The 22370-nt window shown below is 37.9% G+C and overlaps 1 protein-coding gene across 1 annotated transcript in view; it reads left to right on the top strand.

Annotated features, from left to right (window-relative positions):
• Positions 1-22370, top strand: part of WWC2 (WW and C2 domain containing 2) — a 94951-nt gene that overhangs the window by 42062 nt on the left and 30519 nt on the right. Inside the window, exons 3-9 of the mRNA XM_053940894.1 lie at positions 5340-5543; positions 6526-6602; positions 11161-11240; positions 13912-14041; positions 14715-14861; positions 15841-15914; positions 18922-19164. Coding sequence (XP_053796869.1) covers positions 5340-5543; positions 6526-6602; positions 11161-11240; positions 13912-14041; positions 14715-14861; positions 15841-15914; positions 18922-19164 — 955 coding nt within the window. The remainder of the gene's footprint in view (positions 1-5339; positions 5544-6525; positions 6603-11160; positions 11241-13911; positions 14042-14714; positions 14862-15840; positions 15915-18921; positions 19165-22370) is intronic.

Raw genomic sequence — 22370 nt, 5'->3', positions numbered from 1 at the left:
GGCTAATTGGACCTTTGATAACATGTCACAACTCACCTAACCTACTAGCACATGATATGTCTCCCTTCATGTCATCTTCTAGAGACAAGTAATGTTTGGATGGGCTTAGGAAGTCAGATAGACTGTGCTGGATTGAGTAAGTACCAGACTGTGTAGAGAGAACATGTGAATGTCTAATGGTGAGGACTGTGGGTTTGAGGTGACATGGTAGAAACCATCACTGACAAAAAAGAGAGCTATTACACAGCTCCAGCTGTGGCATACAACTCTCCTCTGTTCTCCTTCCTACAGATCTTAGGTCTCTGGTCCTCATTTCTTGCCAGGTCAGCTAATTTCCCTTGGGATAGCCTCTCTTCTGAGATGGTGATTCTGCAACAGTTACACACTGAAATAATATGGGCATATGTTTAAACAGATGAGAGTTCTCTCTTCTGAATGAAAAGTGTGTCATTGTTTTGTCTCCTCTTGGTATATATGTGTCCTCATCAAGTAGCAATCTAGCATACCTGGCTTGTTTTTTTAGAGGTACTTGAGAGTATTTGTTCTCTAACTGTGTTGCCTGAATGCAACTATCTCTGACTGAACACAACTTACATGTGTATTGTTCTAGAGCCAGTCTACACTGTTGTTTGGCAAGGGGAGATGCTGGAAAACTATTGCTTCCACATATTGTTAATCCTGTAGTAAAATGTCCAATTCTCTTACGTTTAGCAGTGGGGCGTCAGGGAGTCATTCTCTTCCCAGTGGGATTGTCTAGTGGGATTGTAATTCCATTTATTTTAGGGAAATAAGATCTACTGCTGATAAAGTAATAGTTTCCTTCTGTTTAAGTAGACTGTAAAAATTTGGCAGAACTTCTTGATAGCAGACAGGAACGTAAGATGTGAAAATATCCCATTTTAAAAAATTTGGCATGCCTGACTCTCACCTGTATGCAATGTATAATATATATCCTATGAATAATTACAAAGACATGCATAACATTGCTGCCCTTGAAGCATGCTCTTGCCAAAAGAACAAACAAAACTTCCAAGATATAAAGTCAGTCCTGACATTTTGATTTTGAGTTAATTGTTTTGGCCAGATTTTTTTTTTCCCTCAGTTTAAGTGTATCAAACTTCACTGGCAGTGAGCCAGGAAGAGTGCATTTCATGAACAGCAGTGTGATTAAAGCCAGCACAACTTCCTCTTCTGTTAGAGGGCTGTGATCATTTCAGTGACAGGAATGTCCTTGGGTGGAGCATGCCATCCTGCCATTTGTGTGGTTCCGCTGGGTGAGACCACAGAATTTCCCCCCAGTGTGGGTAGTCACCCAGATCTTTAAAAATAGGAGGAAATAAACTGCTTGCTTGTTGGGGTCTTTTAATAAATTTATTAACTATGCAATTGCAGTAATGTGTTTCAAGTTTAATTAATTGGTTTTAAATTAAGCTCTCTTAATAGAATTGAGTAATTTTGCTTTGCAAGAACCTTTGCTTACTTGATGCTAAATCCATGTCAAATTAGAAATAAGTAACCTGAGTATTATGCACACTGCCATCCTCTTAATTCTATTACTGTGGATCATTATTTTTGCATTGTGATTGGATAGAGGAAGTTGATATACACAATTGTTTTTTTAATCTTAAGTTGTGGTCTTCATAGAGCCTGATGAAGCCTACTTGTTTAAAGATCCATTTGAAGTAGATTCCTTTAGTTCATACCGAAGTTTATGCAGAAAATGTTGGAGAGGCCCTGCCAAGAGGAGGTGGTTTCTTCATTTTCCACTGTTGATTATTGAAGTCCTGTTTGCATTTTCTAGAACAGATGCAGCTCTACAGCTCTGTCTAGCATTCATTACCAATGCTCACTCCTCACCTGAGGAGCAGAAATAACATCTCCTCATCTGGCTAGCTGGCAAGCTGCTGCATTATTCGTATCTGCTGCAGACAGGGTTATAGGGCACCCTGTTGCAGTCACCAGTGGGAACGTTTATCTGCCTTAGAAAAGAAATGAGATCTCCCTACTTTATTTTACATTAGCTGTTGAATAATAAGGGGAGGAAAAAGTTTGGATGTCCTTTGTGGTTTAAATCTCACTCTGGTTTAAGCATGAAGGGCTTCACAGCTCATTTTCAAAGGTTCAGGAAACTTTTCCCTCAATTACTTGCATGTAACTATCCCAATAATATTCTTGTGTGTACAAGTTTGACCTTAACAGCAGGTGCTTGAAACATTCTTGTCCAAGGAAAAAAATCCTTATCATTTCTGAGGCTTTACTCTGAGAAGTATAAATATTTGTTTTTGAAAGAGCGCTGCTTTAAAAAAAATATTGGCTCTTGGGAGGTATATGTGCTTAAATGAACATACTTTTCAGTGCTACATTTCAAAATGTAGTGCTACAGAACCAGACATATCATCCACAGTTCTGTCTTTGGGGTTTTTTTCCTCTATGGAGTAAACCTACTGATGAAAATAGAGATAACTGAAAGTATAGATAACAAACATACGGTGCTGTTAGACAGGCACATGTTTTTACAAATATGTATACATACATACATATATGTATATGAACAACTTGCCAGACAAGAGAGATGAATTTTTGGGTTTTCTAATTCATACTATTTAAGAAGAGTACAGAGTAAAATTCTTCAGAGTCTTCTCTGTTTGGTAAAAGTTGAGTAACAATTCTAGGACAGTCATCCCATACTGCTTTGCTTTTTCCATGGTAATGTATTTTCACAACTGAGCATTTGTTCCAGCATAAATACATGCAGTTAGAATTGACTGAGAGTAATTTGACCAGCCAATATACTTACACATGCAAATACCCAAATGTTGGTAAGCTGAAGTTAGTGTGCAGTTTTTTTAAATGCAGGGTCACCTTTAACTCATTTATGACTGTCAGTATAAAAGATGCTAGCTCATATAATTATAGTATCGTTTTGTACTCACAGCTTGGAGACGCAAAAAGGAAATGTTTGTATTTGTCAGCAATGGAAAATAATGTGCTGTTGATCAGCTTTGTCCTTCTCTTGCAGTCACAAGGACAGGGCATCTGTAGGCCATGCTTTAGAACTCTGCAGGCTACATTTGGTCTTTGGGCTGCATGTTGAGCAATCCTCACTTAAAACCTACAAAGCAATTACCTACAACATGCTCGAAGATGAGACCTTCCAATCTTGTAAGATTATTTGGTGTCTGCTGGTTGCACTCTTAAAACACAATCACATCATTACATTCATCTGAAAAACCACCATAACTGCATTTATCGTATTTGATCATTGACCCATGAGAATTCTGCTTCATGCTCTTCAACCTGCTTCACAAAAAAGGACAGCTCTGGAAACCAGCACTTCTTATCTTGTGTAAATAACTGTGAATGTGCAGTGTGTTAAAGCACAACAACAATAAGTGGGCACAGATAGGAACATGTGTTGACCATTTAGGAGAGAAAAGGTATTGATTTGCTTCTTTGTGTGCCCAGTATCTTTGTGTAAAAGAGCAGGTGGCTATAAACACGGTATATGTGTATGTGTGTCTGTAGCTATAGTTAGTTTTTTTTGAGAGAGTGTTCCTGTTGGGGTTATTGGAAAACCAACTGTGTATAAAGCATTTCTGCTTTAATCTTTTATGCGCCACACTTGGGTTTATGTGGGTTATACTCTCTGTGCATTCATTGTGCACATCCAAGAAATGCCTTTCCCAAGTAGAAATGTCACATTTGTAAATGGTGGAGGGAGTGTGTTTATGTATTTAATTGTTTTTAAATGCATCAGTAGTTCCATAGAGATTGTCAGTTTAGGATTCTACAGGGTTTGTTTTATGGGATGCTGCTTTTTCATTGTATGTCTTTCTGTTACTGTGATATTAACAAGAGAAAATACTTTTGAAAAACTAACTGGTAGTTAGTCACTATTAGAAATTGTTATTAACCAGATCCTGTCCTTATCAGCTTCTGCTGTTACAAAATATGTTTTCTTACATGGAGTTGAAAGAGTGCCTTCTCCCAAGAGTGCACTTCAGCTGCAGTTTAGAGCAATCACGTTGGTTCGGCTGCAGTTCTTTTTTCTCTCCACATCTTCAGCCACTTGTTCTCATTTTTCCCCCTACATTGATTCCCACAGTAAAGCAGTTCAGAGGACTAAAGTGGCAGAAATCTAACCCAGAGAATAAATGTGCCTCCTACTTTTGCAGAAAAATTCTGAAGCAAATACTTTGCACTTAAATATTTTGGTACTGAATGTTACTTTTTATCTCTGTAGATCTATGCATATTTACAGTATGTAACTTAGGAAGAGTGGTGCACATTTGCATTTAGATTTCAGACTTCTCATGGCTATGTCTTATGAGAATATTTTTGTACTTAGTACAGCTTTAAAGGAAGAATATTCATCGTACAGCTTCAAAAAGTGCTAAACTAAGGAAATATTCACAAGTTTGAACATTCAACGTTATATAATCCTCTTTTTATGTTTACATTAGAAATAAAATCTTAAAATCTTCAGTTAGAGTGATCTTATGTCACATCTCTGTTATGTCTGATCCTCTTGTCTATGTATCCTATGCAAGTCTGTGTTGTGTGTGGCTGCTGGACTTAAAATGTTACCTGAAGCCCTTTGTAAATTAAAGGCCCATTCCAGCCTACTCATTTTTATTACCTGAGTAGTCAGTGAAAAGAAGGAGGCACCTCAAAAAAGCAGTTTGGTCCCACATATGTTGGACACCTGTCTTCAAGAGACGGAAGTGCCCTCGGAGGGCAGCCCTGTCTGTCTATTGGCCATAAAAGACAGTTGTGTGTTGTATCAGATGTCTAGCAGGCATAGCAATAGAGTTAGGTGAGGTGAGCTGGAGAGTTAATGATCTAATAGTTCAGTTACAGGGGGAAAGATAAAATTGTTTTTATAGAGTGAAAGGAGAGAGATAACCACTAAAAACATGAATAACATATGGCTGTAAAAATAATGAAGTGAGGAGGAAGGGAGTTGAAAAAATGTAATAGCTAAGGTTGCTTTTATTTTTTGTTCAGAAATGCGTTGTTTAAGATGGTGTTGAAAGACTTTGTTGATCCTATTATTTCCAAATACTCTGATGCAAAAGGTATTTTCTTTTTGAGTTTTAGGATGTTGCTAATTCAAGGTTGACAGCATGGGAATTTTACTCTAATTTTGCAACTGATCCCTTGAATTCTGTTTCTTACACACGCTGAGGTGGCAGGGGAAGTGAAGCATCTGCTTAGTAACCAAAGGCAAACTATGGTTTAGACTGCTCTAACTGTGAATTACAGGCAAAGAAGCAATTTTAGTTGTCAATGGGTTTTAGCAGAGGTCTCTTTAAATAATTTCTTTCTCTCCTATAAAGAAACAACACAAATAGAAGATCCCAGGAAACAATGGCGGCAAGAACAAGAGAGAATGTTAAAAGATTACCTTACAATAGCCCAGGATGCTCTCAGTACCCAGAAGGAACTGTACCAGGTGAAAGAACAGAGACTAGCACTTGCACTGGATGAGTATGTACGGTTGAATGGTGCCTACAAGGAAAAATCAAGCTCTCGTACAAGCTGTAAGTACAGTAGAGAACACAATGTAACTTCTTTGATCTCTGCCTTGCAGGGGATCCTGTTTCTCTTTAGGAGAACTTTTCAAGGTTTGCTAGGACCGCCTGGCTTTTTTAGACTTAGCATCCCTACATTATTTATTTATTTAAGATAAAGCTATTCTGCTGGAGAGAATCCTCTTCTCTCTGATACAATTGAACTCCTTTGAGCCATGATTTAGAACAGTTGGCTCTGAAATGTATTTTGTCATGCAGTTTGTTGAGACAAAATTTTGCCAAATCTACATTCAAGGTGAATAGGATCTCTTACCTTCCTGGCTGCATGCTGAAATGACCCTTCAGTGTTGACAGGTGTCTGCAGTAGACCAAGAAGGGAATGTGTTGCTGATTTATAAGAAAAGCAGACAGTAATTTTGTAGCTTGTGTGCTGTGACCAGGGGTGGAAGATAGATACAGGTTGTTGTCCTGGGCAGGGAATCAGCATCTGGAAAAGCACTGTCAGAGGCCTGTTATTGGCCAAAAAATCTCTGTTAGCAGTAGTGTATGAAAGGAGCATGTACATCTGTGGAAGAACTGCCAGATCTCTGAGACTTCTGAATAAATCTTCTGCTTTCCTGAGATCTCCTTAGAAATTAAAACTTTCAGGAAGAAAGTGATTGCAAGATGGCTCAGCTAGAAGAATAGGAACAGAGAGTAAGGATTAGGAAGTCAGGGAGAATGAGGTTCTACTTAAGGATCCTGGGATAAGTGAAGGAGGAGAGATACCATATAGTGGTAGGGGAGAAAAAGGGGAGATTTTTGATTTTGATTATTCAGTAGTTATTGCTATGCTGCAATGATGACTACTCTATAAAAGGCTAAATTTTAAAGCATTATATGTTTTTCAGAACATTCTAGGGTTTTGATCAGTGTGGATTCATCAAGGAAGGGACTAATTAGTGATCTAAAAGTTCTTAAATATTTGTCCTTTTTATCTTTTTTTAAAAAGTGTTTTCAGGCTCTTCATCAAGCACAAAGTATGACCCTGACATTCTGAAGGCTGAAATCTCCACTACAAGATTAAGGGTGAGAGTCCTTAACTCATGTTCATTTGGATTCTGTCTGCCAAGTTTATGATTATAGAATAAGCATAGCTTGAACTAGCAGATGTATCTTGTACCTTGGTACTGAAACTCCTAATATTCTAATGAGAAACCATTCAGAGGTTTAAAATTAATTTTTAAAGCTGTCTCTGGTGCTTTCAGATAACACTTTTTTTGGGAAAATTTGACAGACACTCTAATTAGATGTAGGTTTAAATAAATATTATAATTATTTTCAATTGTATGCTTTTGTTTTCTGAAGGAAGAGTAAAAATAGAAAAGTAGTAGGCTAAGGTGAGCTGCAGCTAGATGACTGTTTTCACACAATCTTTCTTCTTTGAGAAATGCATCATTAGCTGCTTGAACTGCCTCAGAAGTTTCTGTTGGTTTGAAAAATAATTTTCAGTGTTGGTGCAAAACCCAAAATGGAGTTTAGATCAAGGATGAAAGTCTGTGTTTGGATTTTGAAATTGCTAATGAACACAAATCCATGATTTGGTCAGCTGTGTTCAGTATGGTCAGTAACAAACTCCATAGAAAGAACTTTCATTCACAGGTTAGTCCCTAGTGAATTTATCTTGAATAGGGAATAAATGGTGTGGAAGACATTTAAAATACCTATAGGAATTTCATTTATTTCAGCTGTGGCATATAATGCTTTATGGATAGCCTAAACTTTCTGTAGTTAGTAATGAAAATAATTTCATCAAAGCTTGCATGTTAAAAAGATAGCACCTCACAGCACAGTTCTTCCATGTGTGCTGAAATACAGACTCTGGGGAGCAGAAGCAGCACAAGTGACAGCATTTACTCAGCTCTTCCTTTGCCCTCTCCTGGTTTGTGCACAGAGCAGCACTCATAGAAGCCTCAGAGAGTAACATCTTCCTTCACCTGCAGTAAGAGTTGTGATTAGGAATCAAAACAATTCATGTCTGAAAGGAACTGTGGAATGGCTCATTCTACTTTTAAAACCCAGTATAAATCAGGGATGGAATGCACTCTAAAACTCATGTCTGGATGTTGCCCTCCTGACTACACCTGTTTATCCTCACCAGTCTCGATTTGTAGTCCCTTATCCATTAAGGCAAAGGGATGGGGATCAGTGAAGGAACTTACTCAAATGCTGGAGGTGGGAAGAAAAATTTTTGTAAGCTTAGTAGGGGGAATCAAAGGCAGTAAGGACCCTCTCAGGAACAAGAAAGAAGAAACAAGGCAATAGCTTTTTTCTAAAATGAGTGGAGCAGTAACAGATGTTTCCTTTGGCAAGGCAATCACCAGTATATTTAGGAAATGGACAATATTATTGAAGAACAAAACACATGACGAAATTTATAGTCATCTACTTGTCAAGAGGGAAAAATTCAGGCATGGTTCTGTGCTCACTTTTTCCCATTAGCATTGACTGCAGATCTAGAAATTACTCACCAAGGTGAGAGTCAGGCATGTTTATCACAGTAATTCACTTTTTGGAGGTGCTTTCCTCTCTTCATTGTTTCTTGAGTCAAGGAGCCGAGTATCTTGCTGATTCCCAACACCTGATTTATTGGCATTGCATAGTCCTGCATATGTGCCTAAAATAGGTGACCTGAATCTTGTCTGCAGAGTTTAGAAGGGTGCAGTCCAAGAGTATCTGTATCAGCATAAAGTGTGTGGTCATCCAAAGCCACTGGATATGAAAATTGAGATAAGAAAAAGTGGAACCCTGTGATGCTAGGGCTGGAAAGTGGTTGTCATGGAAGATGGCAAGAGAGGTATGGCTGTTACCACAGTTTACCCTTATTTGAATGTTTGAAGATGCTTGCTAATATGCTAGCTTTGGGCATTTTGCAGTATATGCATGCTTGGACTTAATGAGAGACAAAGTCATTAGTAAGCTGCCAGCCAGCTACTTAGATTTTGCACTTTGTTAGATCAGTTGTACTAAACTTATTTCTTTGTCTGACAGTATCTGAGGCTTACTGGTATCATCAGGTTAACAGTGGCTGGAGGGGGGAACAGCATTCAGGGAAGTTCTGAATTGGCCTTTGGCCTTTTCCTCGTTAGCTGTGTGTAATAAACACATGTGTGAAGCCTTCTGGATACCTGAACTGCCTGTTGTGCAATAGGTCATGGAGAAAATATGACAGAAATCAGACACCTGTTAAATGAAATAAGGTGAAGAAATATTTTTCTCACCAGACTAAAACTGAGGGATCACATCCTGCAGTAGACTTTTTGAGTGGGGCCATTTGGGGTCTTAATTAGCAATCAGCAAGATAACTCAAACAGCACAAAGCATATGTGATCACAGTATGTTTTAAGCACATGCAGCAAGTGAGTAGGAAATGCACTTTTATAAAATAACAAGGGGTGGAGGGGCTGGGGAAGATGGCCATGTTGTTCCATTAGGATTTGAGTGCTGGGAATAGAAAGGGGTTAGCACAGGAGCCTGCTTGAAGATGTGGTTAGGAGTAGGAAAGAGAGATCTGTCAGGTGACTGAAGATGATGTGCAGAAGGGGGTGAATGTTAGAACAATTGAAGAGTGGTGAAAAAGCAGGAATTACATGAAAGTTTTGAAGGAGAAAACAAGGAGCCTAAGAATAGTTTAATGCAGAGATGATGCAGTAAACACCGAGGCTATATTACGATGTAGGTCACATCCTTCTAGGATAATGCACCCAACTCACATTTCTTGATAATGAAATGATGATGAAGTACAGCAGAGGACACTCAGAAGATGATCTTGAGGAAAATTGTAAGAGTTTATGAGAGAATCAATCCTCTGAGTTGAAATCAAGTATGCCTTCTGTTATTAATATAAATATATATTTCTGATTTTGAAAGGGACAGATATAGCTATTTTGTATTTTTCAGAAAAATTCAGACTTGTTTCATATTTTACACATCACTTTAGCTGGATCACACAGGTGATATTTGTTCATTTTCCTTAACCTTGATCAGAACGCTTGAGAAATTATTCTTTGAGTTTTCATACTAGTCAAGGAGAATATAGCTGAGGAGCACTGAATGTATACTTGGAGAAATTGTCTATTTGTCATGCTAACTATTCAGTATGGTCAAAATAAAAACAGTTTTCTGTCAACTAAAGTAACTAGTGATGATAGTATGATAGTTTCCAAAAGCCTGAACATAACTACTTATCCAGAGAACAGATTTTGCTTTGAAGAAAATGGAGATTAAAAGCATTTTATTACTGTCACAGAAAATACATTAGCCAGAAACTGCAAGCTGGAATGTCTAAGTATCATTCACAACCCCCCACAAAGACTGAGTAAATCACTAGTTATTTTAGAAATGTAAAGCATTTAAAGTCTTTTGGAGAGCTGCAGCAGCTGCTGATGCTGAGCACTTTTAGTTAGTTGGCATGCTGGGAATCATACTTTTTTTTTTATTCTTTTAAATTATTTTTATTTGAAGAATATCAGCAAGTAAGAAGTCTAAGGGGATATGGATACAAAATATCTTGAAGGCATATTTTCAAATTAATTTCAGTAAGTTCATGATATTAGTATAATAAATTTTTCAAGAGTTGAATATCTGAGGAGATTATAAAAACAAGCAAGAATTTTATGGAGGTAGGTGACAGCAGTGGACTTCTGGCTTTTCCTTTTTTCACCTTAATGATTCGAAAATTAGAAAGCCTGACAATATCTGGCTAGTATATAGAGTGCAAATGAGTCAGCTGTAGATGTATAAATACCAAACTCTTGGACTCCACACTTGAAGGAGGCATTTGTCTCTATGGGTATGTTGATGATTAATTTGTGTTTAAGTAGATTGATTTTTAGGTGGTTCCTAAAACTTTGTTTCATACATTTGGGAAATATGACATTGAAAATTAAATGGAGGATTTTTTAATTTAATCTTGATTCATAAATATTTTGTAGTGTACTCATATCTGCTGACATCTCAAATAGCAATATTAAGGTTAAGAAGCAATTGACAGTGCAGATTTAGGGAGAGTAGGGAATATTTTTCCAAAGACATTTTTATTAAATAGACACATATATTTGTGATTTGCATGTCTTTAGTGATTGTTGTCTTTGGATTAAATAAGTGTGAATTATATATTTAGGGATCCAGTGTCTGTAAAGCTTTAAAAGAATGGATGGTTCCTAGGGAAAAAAAGAGTCCATTTTGTCTTTTACAGTGCAAATGACTGAACAGCTTCCAGGAATTATAAAGTAAAAATATAATAAAACTAAAAGTAAACAGGCATGTCCCTGTAGGACAGTTGGAATGCATGCTTAACAAGTGAGGAGTAAATTACTTGTTAAAGTTCTCTCAGGTTTAATAACACAGTGTGGTATCAATACAAATAAGGAATGTGATTTAATCTGCTTGCGTCCCTTTAATACTAAAGCATGTTGCCCATAGACATCAGGAAGAGATGAGATCCTTTTTTTTAAATGTGTGTCAGTAGAGCAATTTACTCTTCTTCTCTCATTTGATGTAGTGCATACTTTAATTGTTTAAAACCATGTGTTACATCGTTTAACAAGAGGAATTTTCTAACTCTTGCTTTGATTTAACACACAAGGTTAAGAAGCTGAAGAGAGAACTCTCTCAGATGAAGCAAGAACTGCTGTACAAGGAGCAGGGCTTTGAAACACTGCAACAGTGAGTAAATTAAAATAGTAGAAACTGACTTAATTCAGTCACCTGATTTCTTTTCTTTGGCATGGAATTGAATCTGTTTTATCTGAGAGAATTACTGTGGAGAAAAAGGAGAATCTAATAACTCTGTTAGGAAATGGGAAATCTGTGGAAATGGCAACCCTTTTGTGCAAGTGTTAACATAAAAAATTTGTCTCCCCTCTTTTTTTTTTTTTTTTTCATGAGGTAGCTTGTGTTGCAAAGAGGCAGGAGAAAGGGCAGTGGTCAGGGGTCCCAAAGACAAAATTAGCTGCTTTGTGTGTCTGATTTAAATTTTTCTTTTAATTTTTGAAAAGGTACTTAGGTCTTTCTTTCCTCCTTCCCCACCTGTGAACTCAAAAGAAAGAGAAAGGTGCTGCTCTTGGAGGTACAAATGGTACACAACTCTGCAGGGTTGGAAATTAGTCACAATTTGAGGATTAGAGACCCACCTTTCTTTGTTTGAGTTGCTGGGATGCCTGGTGTCCAAAGGGCTGATGCTGAACTGGGTGGGCTTTCTGGGCATTTAACCACTTAGATTACTAGGGAATTAATTTTTTTCAGTCTGAGAACTCCCTGCTGCTCCTGCCTTACAACATCAGGCCCTAAAATATTAAACATTACTGGAACTGTCACCATAAAGAACTTGCTGCACAGGAAACCTTGCTAACAAGTGTGTTTTCTTGAGTAATGTGCAGAGGAATTCATTAATGCTAGCTGTTTTCCACGTTGTGGTACATATCCATACATTAAGGATACATTGCCACAGTAAAATGCTGAGCTGCTTGCCCTTAGTACACTAGTTCCAGTAGCAGAAGCAATCCTCAGCACATTAGGAATATGTCAGTTAAGTCTCTATCCTCCTTCATTTTTACTAAAACAGAAATGTAAGATTTGTCTGTTATTTAAATATATATAGACCAGCAAGGATAGTTGATTAAATGTAACCGTGAATCAGATCTCATTTGTAGTAAAATTTAGAAGAAGAAAGACATATTGATTCTAAAGCTTAAGGTAATAAAAACTCATGCTGCTGTCCCAGGATTAAAGGTTAGCCAATCATGCTGGTTTTATTATATTAATTCAACAATGAAGTATTGTTTTAAAGCAGCTTGCTCACAAGCCATTTTGATAGGAATCCAAAGCATGTTTCAGAAACTGTCAACAGCATTCCACAGAAACACAATGGACTTTTTAAAATTCAGTCAGCCACTTTCAAACAGTACTAATCCCATTAATTTAAAACAGGATGATGGAATATCTTACCTATCAGAGATCCTTCTTGTCTATCTTAATTATATACAGAATAAAGCAACAGCAATTTGAATGTGGCATGTTGTATTACTAGACAGCATGTGGTGTATTACCCAACCGTTCATTCATGATCCCAATTGTTGGTGTATCCTGTATCTATTTGACCTTAGTAACGTGGTAAGTTACCAAAAATTGAGAGTTGTCAGACAGTAAGTGCCTGCTTATGAAAGAGTTTGAGGAACTTTCAAGCTAAAATAAATATATCCTTGAATAGGAATGATTGCCAAGTCACAGAGGTAGTTTCCTTACACAAATGCAGTTTAGTTTTCACAAAAACTGGAATGTAGAGAAAGGAGAACAGGCATGCTCACAGCTTTACAGACTACTTTAGAAGTTTGATATTTTTGTGGCCAAAACTTTAAGAAAAATAGAATACAGTTACAGGTGTTTTATGCAAGTTGCTGTTCTTGCTGGGGATGCTCGTGATCACTTCTGGTTTGTTCACTCCTCACTCACAAGGCTGTTAACTTCCAGCAAAGATGATGGATGATGATAAAAAACAGAAAACCAATTGTATTATACAAGAATGTATTCTCTACTAAATGTTTGGTTTTTATGAATATGGCTGTTGGTTGGTCTTAATTTTTGCAGCACAGCTGCAATCATTTCCATGATGCTGTGAAATACTCTGTTAAACTAGAGACCAGAGAAATGTGTTTACAAACTGTAGTTCTGGAAGGAAATATGGAAATACTAAAATGAATCATCTTTTTATCTCTAAGTTTAGGGTGGCCTTTTATTATTTTCAGGTTACAGTTTCTAAAGTCATTGGTAGTTCAGGAATTTAATGAATTGTCCAATCTATGACATATGGTATTAATTATCCAGAGATTTTGTGAATAAAGAGAGCCTGGTGACTGGCTGAGCAGAACAGCTGTTCCAGACAGTTAATGCCCAGGATTAGGGTGAACTAGAGGGAAGCTGAGACAAGAATGGTGCTGGTTATGTATCTGCTCAGAGAGGCTGATTAGTGCTAAGAAGCCAGCCTGTCTGCCTGTGTCCCAGTGTGGGTTTGGGTGGAAGGATACTACTTGAAATAAATTCTTCTGTAAGGAGCACAAACAGTTATTAGTAGGAAAGGTATGCTGCAGAGGGTTATGGTGGGAATAGGAATTTGACAGTATTATCAGCAATAACTCCGTGCTCCTTTACATTTTTGCCAAGGATTAAATTGTATTTGAATGGACATTTCAATGTCATTTTTCCTTTCCATGTCTGTTGAAAGAAACGGTATCTCACCTCCTTCCCTTCTGTTCTCTAACTCTGCTTCTGCCTGAAGTAGAACAGCAGAGCTATTAGTATGGTTTTCTCTGTCTGCTGTCAATATTCTCTCTTTCCACAGAATTGACCAAAAAATGTCCGGAGGCCAGGGCGGGTATGAGCTGTGTGAGGCCAAAGCCATCCTGAAGGAGCTGAAATCCATCAGAAAGGCGATCAGTTCAGGCGAGAGAGAAAAACAAGATTTAATGAAGGTATTTTGATTGGGTAATGGAAGTTATGTGTGGATTTGTTTTAACATGACTCACTTTCCTGATGATAAATACTTCACATTTTATACTTTTAAGGGATTCTCAAAATTCTTTGAGCCAAACTAGTATTAAAATTAATTTTCAGATGCAGAAACTGAAGCCTGTGACATTCCTACTTCAAAAAGCTGCTCTGTGTCAGAGCATATAGATTTTTTGGAACTTGAATGTAAGGTACAATGCATATGTTACCTCTGAAGTACAATTTAGAATAAAAAATGGACAAAATTGATATATTCTGAGGTGCCTGACCATTTTGTAAATCAATGAAAGTTTTCCTAATCTAAATTGTCCTATTTCCATTTTTGAAAACAGATTTCCATTTTGGTTTTTGGGGTTTTTTCAGCAAAATTCGTAATTGGTTGACAAATTAAAAAACACAAAGTCCCAAAACAGACACAAACCCAAATGAGTAGCTTTTACATTTTCACAGGTGTTGGTCACCCTTAGTGTTACCTACTGATGGCTTGATTAAAAGGATGGGCTGCTTAATATGAAATAAATCCAGAATTCTTATTGTGGAGTCTTTTATGTAAATATCTTTTGGAGATAAACTGGTATAAACATGGTAAAGTGCAAAGGAACTTTAATGCTACTTCCTTCTCTAATTCCTGGACAGAGTCTTGCAAAGCTGAGGGAAAAATTCAATGTTGACCAAACCACTGAAACATCTGAACCAGACTTGAGTTCCAGCTCTGTAAACTCACAGCTGTGTTTTCCTAGACAAACTCTGGATACAGGGTCTCAGACTGACATTTCTGGTGAGGTGAGCTTTTTTCCATTTTGTCCAGTGTAAAGAGAAATTGAAGAAGAATGCTACTGTTAATGGAATTGGAATTCGAATGAAATGGTTGTTTGCAGCTGCAGATAGCATATATATGTATACTTGTTTCACAAAATTACTTAGAATCACTCACACTAGAATTGCTTTTCTGATTTTTTGCCCTTGAATTTTAAATCAAGATTCCAATGAACTTTATACATTTATCATGAAGCATTTATGAAAATCTGATTTAGTCAAATGGTTCCAGTACAGTGAAGATCAGGAGACGTGGATAGTATTTTTTTTTAATCTGTCTATAGGATACATTTCACCTTATGAAGATGGATTAAAAAAAAAAATCAGGAAAAAATATCTCAGAATTTAAATGCCCAATTTCATTTTACACAGCTGAAAAACTGTTCATGGAACTACTTGTTCAGTGATTTAGGAAAACCTTGTTTCACTGATATTGTATTTTACATACACAGAAGGCTGTTCATTTTGATACCTTCTTTGAAGCTAAGTTTGTAAGAAAGAGAGTGTGCAAGGTTTTCCAGACAAAGAGCTTGCCTATGTTTTGTAACAAATTTATTAAAGACTAACTTTGAAATGCACTGACATAGTTCTAAATTCTGAGTTCAACAGAACTCATAGTAGATCAGAATTTTCAGTGTAGCCGCTGCAAGAATTCTTTTAAAACGCTGTGGCTTTACTGTGATGGAGTATCGGCACTTGATAGTACAGTAGCTAAAAATGTATAAAGTGGCTCAGAAGAAAACAGCACTGTTTTGTACAGCTGAGTAGATGAGGACTAGGCATTTAACAGCAAGTGTGGGGCTGGCTGCAGAGGCAGGGCAGTAGTTTTATTTTTCTTTAAGTTGTAATTTTTCTAGCCTCTGTCTGGGTTTTGTTGGTTCGTTTAAAAGCTTTGCACGGTAACGAGGCTGCTTTTTTTGTTTGGTTGGTTTTGTTCCCTCAACAGATTGGAGCAAGAAGTAGATCGAATTTAGCAGAGAAGGTCAGACTCAGTCTGCAGTACGAAGAGGCCAAGCGGAGGTAACGGGGTCGGTGGGAGCGTGCGGCCGAAGCGCCGGGCCGGGAAGCTCCGGTGCCCGCGGGGCAGGGAAGCTCCTGGTGCTCGGGAAGCTCCGGTGCCCGGGGGGCAGGGAAGCTCCTGGTGCTCGGGAAGCTCCTGGTGCTCGGGAAGCTCCGGTGCCCGGGGGGCAGGGAAGCTCCTGGTGCTCGGGAAGCTCCCGGTGCCCGCGGGGCAGGGAAGCTCCTGGTGCTCGGGAAGCTCCCGGTGCCCGCGGCTCCAAGGCCGTGCTCGCAGCGACATCCAGCGGGCGGCACTGCGGCGCGCCCTGCCAGGGACTGCAGCGCTCGGGAACGCTGCGGCTGTTCCTTAGTGCTAAACTGGATGTGTTGTGAAACAAAATTAAAACACTGACAAATTACTGGCTGTTCCAGGATTAAGGGAATAGAGTGAGCTGGCTTTCGGAGGAAAGCAGTCACCAGGTTATTTATGTCCATTATATCCTCCTTCAGGATCATAATTTCACTTTACTATACTACTGAAGGCTCATCAGTTTTAGAGTTGCTTCAGTCTTCCAGTGCAGATTTAGTAGGCTTAATTATTTCCTTTTTCCCTTGGGACTTTAGATAATTCAAAAACTTGTTATCACTATAGGTTGGCTTTTTTTTTCATTAGTTTAACTGGAGGAGAAAAGAAGTCAGGAACTGCTCCGCTGATGAATGTGGAATGCCTTTCAAACAAAGTTCTGTGGTGCTTGCCTGTGAAAGTGGTGCCATCTTGATGAATTGCCACAGCACTGAAAAATGGGCATCAGAAAGCAGAACATTCAGGGTTTGAATGACATCTTCTGGTACACCAGAAGTGCTGCATAATACTGGGGCAAGATTTACCACTGGGATAGTACTCTTGTGTGGTATTATTTTCTAATACTTGTCAGCAAATAATTTGTCAGCTATTCAGAAGCCTTCCTGCTTTTGTTGTGGAGGTTCTTTGTAATTTCAGGGAAATAGAAATCTAAGCACTATTCCACACCCAAAGTTTTGGGGTTTTTTTACTATGAAAAACTAAACAAAGCAACAAAATAAAAAATAGCATTTTTCGCCAGATGAAAACTGTGCCATTTAATCTGAGATTTAACTATTATTTCAGTTGGAAAACTGTGGCATGATCATTTAAAAAACTACAAAAATAAATTTGCAACTTAGAAATACCAAGTAATGGCTTAGTTGTTTTTAGGTTTTAAAGGCAGGAGTCTGCATGACTGTTTTTTTGCCTAATTTCAAATGTATACTTCCTCCTACAGGTACTAGCTACCATTCCTACCAGTAACAACAGTAATCCTTTATATGCTTATCATGAATCATAAAACCTCAATGTATAATCAACGCATTCATCAAAGAACACTAAGGTTATTGTGTTTGTTCAACATTGAACATGTGTGATTTTGGCTCAGAATCATCATGTACATAATGTTAATTGTCAGATGGTCACTTAGATGGAGATAGGTGGCATTGTTTCTCAGGCATAATTGATCCAAAACCTGATCACCCTCGGTTTTGTCTGTGTCTTGATACCAAGAAGTCCCAGCATTGCATTTTATCTTTCTTTTGTAGGAACAAAAAACTTCTTGAAGTAAGTCAGTTTGCCACTTCTATCTGGAGCGTGGGGAAAAGGAGAAACAGTACAGTGCTCAGAGTATGGAGTACTGCAGCGCAGGATCTTTCTTTCTCACAAATTACTTAGCCAAGAAGATGGGTTGAAATTTCAGTGTATGTAACTTGGAATAATGAAGATACATACCAGTTTGCACATGAAGTTCAGTACCTAATTATACCCCTCCTCCAAGTATTGTGGGCAGTGTAACCATCAATGTAATTTAATAAGTGTTGACCATCTTCTCTGAAATACTAAATGTGCAAATTCTCAATTACTTTATGGTAAAATAGCTAAGATGAAGAGAGGATCTTGTAAAGAAGATCTTGTAAGTGAACATCTCTACTTGAAAATTATCAGATAATTTTGACATTGCTTAGCCATCAGAATGTCTTGAAGAGGTGGAGTGTTCATAACTATGCTGAATTCAGTTGCAATTGTTATTCAAAAGCATCTGACATACCATGCTGACAATCCTATCATGATGTAGTGAAGAGCTGGCTAACATTCCTTTTTGGCCAGTCCCTGACGTCCTAGTATAAACAAGTGGTGATGGATTTTGAATAGGGGGTAGGATGAAATTGGAAAGGGAGAGAAGAGAAGAAAGAGAGCAAGGAAAAGCAAGTATCACCAGCCCTGGCCCCAGCATCAATCCATCTGATGTGGTGTCCAAGGTCCTGGGGTGCCTGTGGGGGTACCTGTTTATAGCCAAGCTTTCCCTGCCCTGGAGTTAAATTTCTCACTTTCTATGCAAATTAGCTATCATGAGCAGTCTGTTCTTCCAGACCTTTCTGGAAATGGATTGAGGGCTTCAGGAGCTTTAGTGGTCTTGATCCCCTCACTACTGTAATGGGAACAGCAGTTGCATCTCTTTAGGTACTCTTTTCTCTTTAGGTAGCTACTGTTGGCCTTTTTCTTTAATTGCGTAGAAGAGCAATGCTTTTGTCTTAAGATTTGCTGAAGTGAGCACCTTGCTGTGGGGCACATTCTTTCACCATGGCTGTGTCTGTTTCTGAGGAGTCATCAGCCTCCCACAGCGTAGGAGAAATCATCATACTCATGAATGAGTAAAGCATGGTGTCACTGCTATGTTACCAGACATATTGCTTTCAATAAAGCTTTTAATAACATTGTGACTTCTACTTGAACTGGAATAGGAGCAACTAATTTTTAATGCATATGCATGTTGCTGCTGGCCTCGATATGTGCCTGATTCTCTGGCACAGTCTGCGTTCTTGTGAAACAAAACTAAAAGTAGGACCTTGAGTATAAAATTTGTTATACCCCGATACATTTCAAAATATTGTATCACTTCTCTCTTTCCTGGGCTTTGTGTGCTGTGCTGGACTCAAGTAAATCTGCTTTGTTTTATTTTAGCATGGCTAATTTGAAGATTGAACTCTCTAAGCTAGATAGTGAAGCCTGGCCTGGAGCACTGGATGTGGAAAAGGAAAAACTGATGTTAATCAATGAAAAAGAAGAGCTTTTAAAGGAGCTTCAGTTTATTACACCACGCAAACGTACTCAAAATGAGCTAGAGCAGCTAGAAGCAGAAAGGAAGAGGCTTGAGGAAGAGCTGGTGTCTGTGAAAAGCACACCCAGTCAAGCACTTGCTGAAAGGTAAGTTGTTGCTTTTTGCTAATATTAAATGCTTTCTGCAATCTAACCTTTGTGCTCATTGCAGACCCTGAACTATGCCTTGATGGGCTGTTTTCCTTCAGTGACTGTTCTATGTAGGTCTTAATTAAATTTGTTATTAGCCCAACGGGCAGAAAAACAAAGAAGTCTTCAGTACTGTGAGAGAATGTGAACGCCCTGTATCTGCTCTGCAGTATCAGTTGCTCTGCATTTGTTACCAGCATGAAAATGCCTGTGACAGATGTTAAATAACTGAGGAATGTCAACACACCAGCGGGAAGGCAATACATCATTCACTCGTTTCTGATAATAGCTGTAAACTGTCTGAACTCAGGTTACAAAGATTATCTTGATTGTTGTTACATCTGAAGCCTTTCATTCTGAGTTTTATTACGCACAAAAATGCAACCAAAAGGGAGAAAACCCCAAAAAGTTCAGATGAGAAGGATAATTGCTGCAAAACTTTCCTAACTTGCTGCTACCTAACTAGTAAGTGAAGCTACTCTGACAATAAATGGTTTTTAGCCACATTCACATTTTGAGAAAATCAAAGCTGACTGTCACAGATGGACTTTTCATCAGCTCTAAGTGGAAATAAATTTAGAGGCACCTCTAGCCCACATAGAATGCAATAAACACAAAATGTCATTGTGTGTATCAGTGTAGTATGCCTTACCTAAAGTAATACAATCAGCATTGTGTGGCTTTCTTACTTCCCTCTACTAGGAAACACCTGCTGTTGCTCCAGCGTGCTGTATGGCCAAATTTCTGTTATAGGGTTAGAAGCTGAGTCCTAAATTGTAGCTGAGCAACAAGGAAGTTTTTTTGTTTACAAAGTACAGATGTGTGTATTATGCAAGATTTTTTTAAACATTTGTACACTTTATAATAGTTTAAACTGCACTATATTAATAATACAAATATGTTTTAGAAGAGGGGAGCTACATTTTCACAAGAGAAGCTACCTGTCTAAGGTAAATTTAATCTAAGGTTTTGATAATATGCTGTTGTATAGCTAAATCTTGACTCAAGCTATAAATAGGTAGCTGGTGTCTGAGTCTTGTGGTTTGGATTTGCTTCAGTGCCAGAGTAAGTTCTGCACCTGACCGTTTTCCCATATGTCAGATGCCAAACATGTAAGATGCTGAACTTGGACTACCAAGGGCAAGTTAAATTGTCCCCCATTGTCAAGAAGAAATGGATTTTCCATGCATAGTGACAGAATGAGTTGTTAGAGCTTCCTTTTTCCCCGTCTCTTTTCCTCAGTCTTTTTTCCTTTGATTTTTAATCCTGAAAATATGGAGTGTTTGGGCTTTATTTCCTGAAGTTAATGTAAGGTGTGTTGTGCACTGCTGGTTGAGGTAGCACTTACCTCCACCAGCAGCTGGATTGATTTTTTGCTCTAGCTTCTGGATTGCTTTTTTTTTATTCCAGTGATTCTCCAGTGAATTTCTAGCTTCAACTGTTTATATTAAAACTGTCTCCTTTGATGATTTCAGAGCACATAAATTCTTTTACACGAGGATATTTTGAGGATTATTTCTAGTTTGTCTACTATAAACATAAAGTAAATCCTTTTCAGAAGGATTCAGATGTTGAAACTTTCTTTGAAATGTTAGTTTTAAGAAAATACATTAAATTGTATCAGATCAATTACCAGGATTTTATTTCTTGGAGATGAGGGAGATTCTCCTCTCCATTCTCAGTGGAGGAGTCATGCCATCTTCAAAATATTGTGCTATTGTTACATTACCTTTTTCTTCTATGGGATTTCATGAATGCCTTCAGTTTGCAGTGTTTTCACAGGTACTGATAATGAAGCAGCAGCATAAGAAGCTGTGGATTGTGCCAGAGCTTAATGCAATGAGGGTTTTTTCATTTGGTTTAGTGGTTTGAGTTTTTTATTTCTAAAGAAAAGAGACGGGAGACGTGCTCTGACTTAAAACAAAAACATTATAGTGTAGCCCTGGGTTATTTTGGAGCAGGATGCTGAAATTGCCACTAGTAGATGTACGTGGATTCAATTTACAGAAGGAGGGTGTAGATCATAACATATCAACTTCAAAAAGCCAGAGACAGGGCATACTCTGGCTGCTTTAAGAAGCCTTAAAGCAACTGTGTAGAAATAACTGGATTGTGGAACTGTTGAGAACTACTTGCTACTTTCTTGCCTCTGAGTTCCATTATTGCTTTAATCCTTGGCAGTATGTCTCAAGTAAACACAGCCATTTGAACAGGTCCATGATTTAAGTATTTGATTGTGCTGTTGCCTGCAAAACTGGCACCTGCTCTTGTGCCTGTCACAAACATGTCCACCTAAATTTGCATTGGAAGGTTAGGTATGTGCACTTTTACTTTTTTATATATTTTTTTAAAGATTCTCTGCCCCTCTCAGCAATGTTACAATTTAAGATCAAAAGAGAAAGATGTCTCACTAACACTGAAGTCCCTTCTGCAAGGAGGAGTAGATTAATTTAAATGGAAGCGGTGCAAACAGGAGGGACCGAGAGAGGCCTGTGTCAGAACAGATAACACAATGATTGTTTAGGTGTTTACACAGGGGTGTTTGGATTTTATAGTTCCTGCTTGTGCTATAAAGAGGGAAGGTTCATTGTCTGAAAGTTATGGAGGTGGGGTTGGTGGGTTTTTTTTCCATTTGACTGGATGTAGAATGAAAAAACTTCCCTGAATCTCAATTCATTGTGAGATAATAAAATTACTTTCTGCATTTCCTCAAACTTCCACAAGTGATTCATCACTTGGCTTGTGTTTGTGATTTGTGACTAGCATCTTTCTGACATTAGCCTGCAGGTATTAACAATTGTATTTAATTACTAGGAGATCAAATTACTTCCAGGAAAGAAACATTTTTCAGATTCTAAATTATAAGGAATAAATTATGTTTATCAACCTCCTTAAGAAAGTAAAAGAAGACAAACTGTTATTGTGCTTTTGAGACAAAAACCAATGAAACCTTTTAGTTCAGTAGTACAAATTCAGTTGCTATAGTGTCTCTCTCGAGGTGGCTGTAGGTATGTCTTTTGAGGACTTCAGTCAGAGAAATTTCTAAGCTTTTCTTTTTTTTCTAGTCTTCTACCATTAGTAGTTGAACACAGAGCAATTTCTATGCCTCTTTCTTGAGAAAAAAAAAATCATAGCTCACTACTGAAAAGCTACGACAGAGCTAG

Source organism: Vidua chalybeata, chromosome 4, assembly GCF_026979565.1.
Source record: "Vidua chalybeata isolate OUT-0048 chromosome 4, bVidCha1 merged haplotype, whole genome shotgun sequence".
Taxonomy (NCBI): Eukaryota; Metazoa; Chordata; class Aves; order Passeriformes; family Viduidae; genus Vidua; species Vidua chalybeata.
The sequence above is the reverse complement of the archived record's forward strand: the minus strand, read 5'-3'. Positions and strand labels throughout refer to the sequence as shown.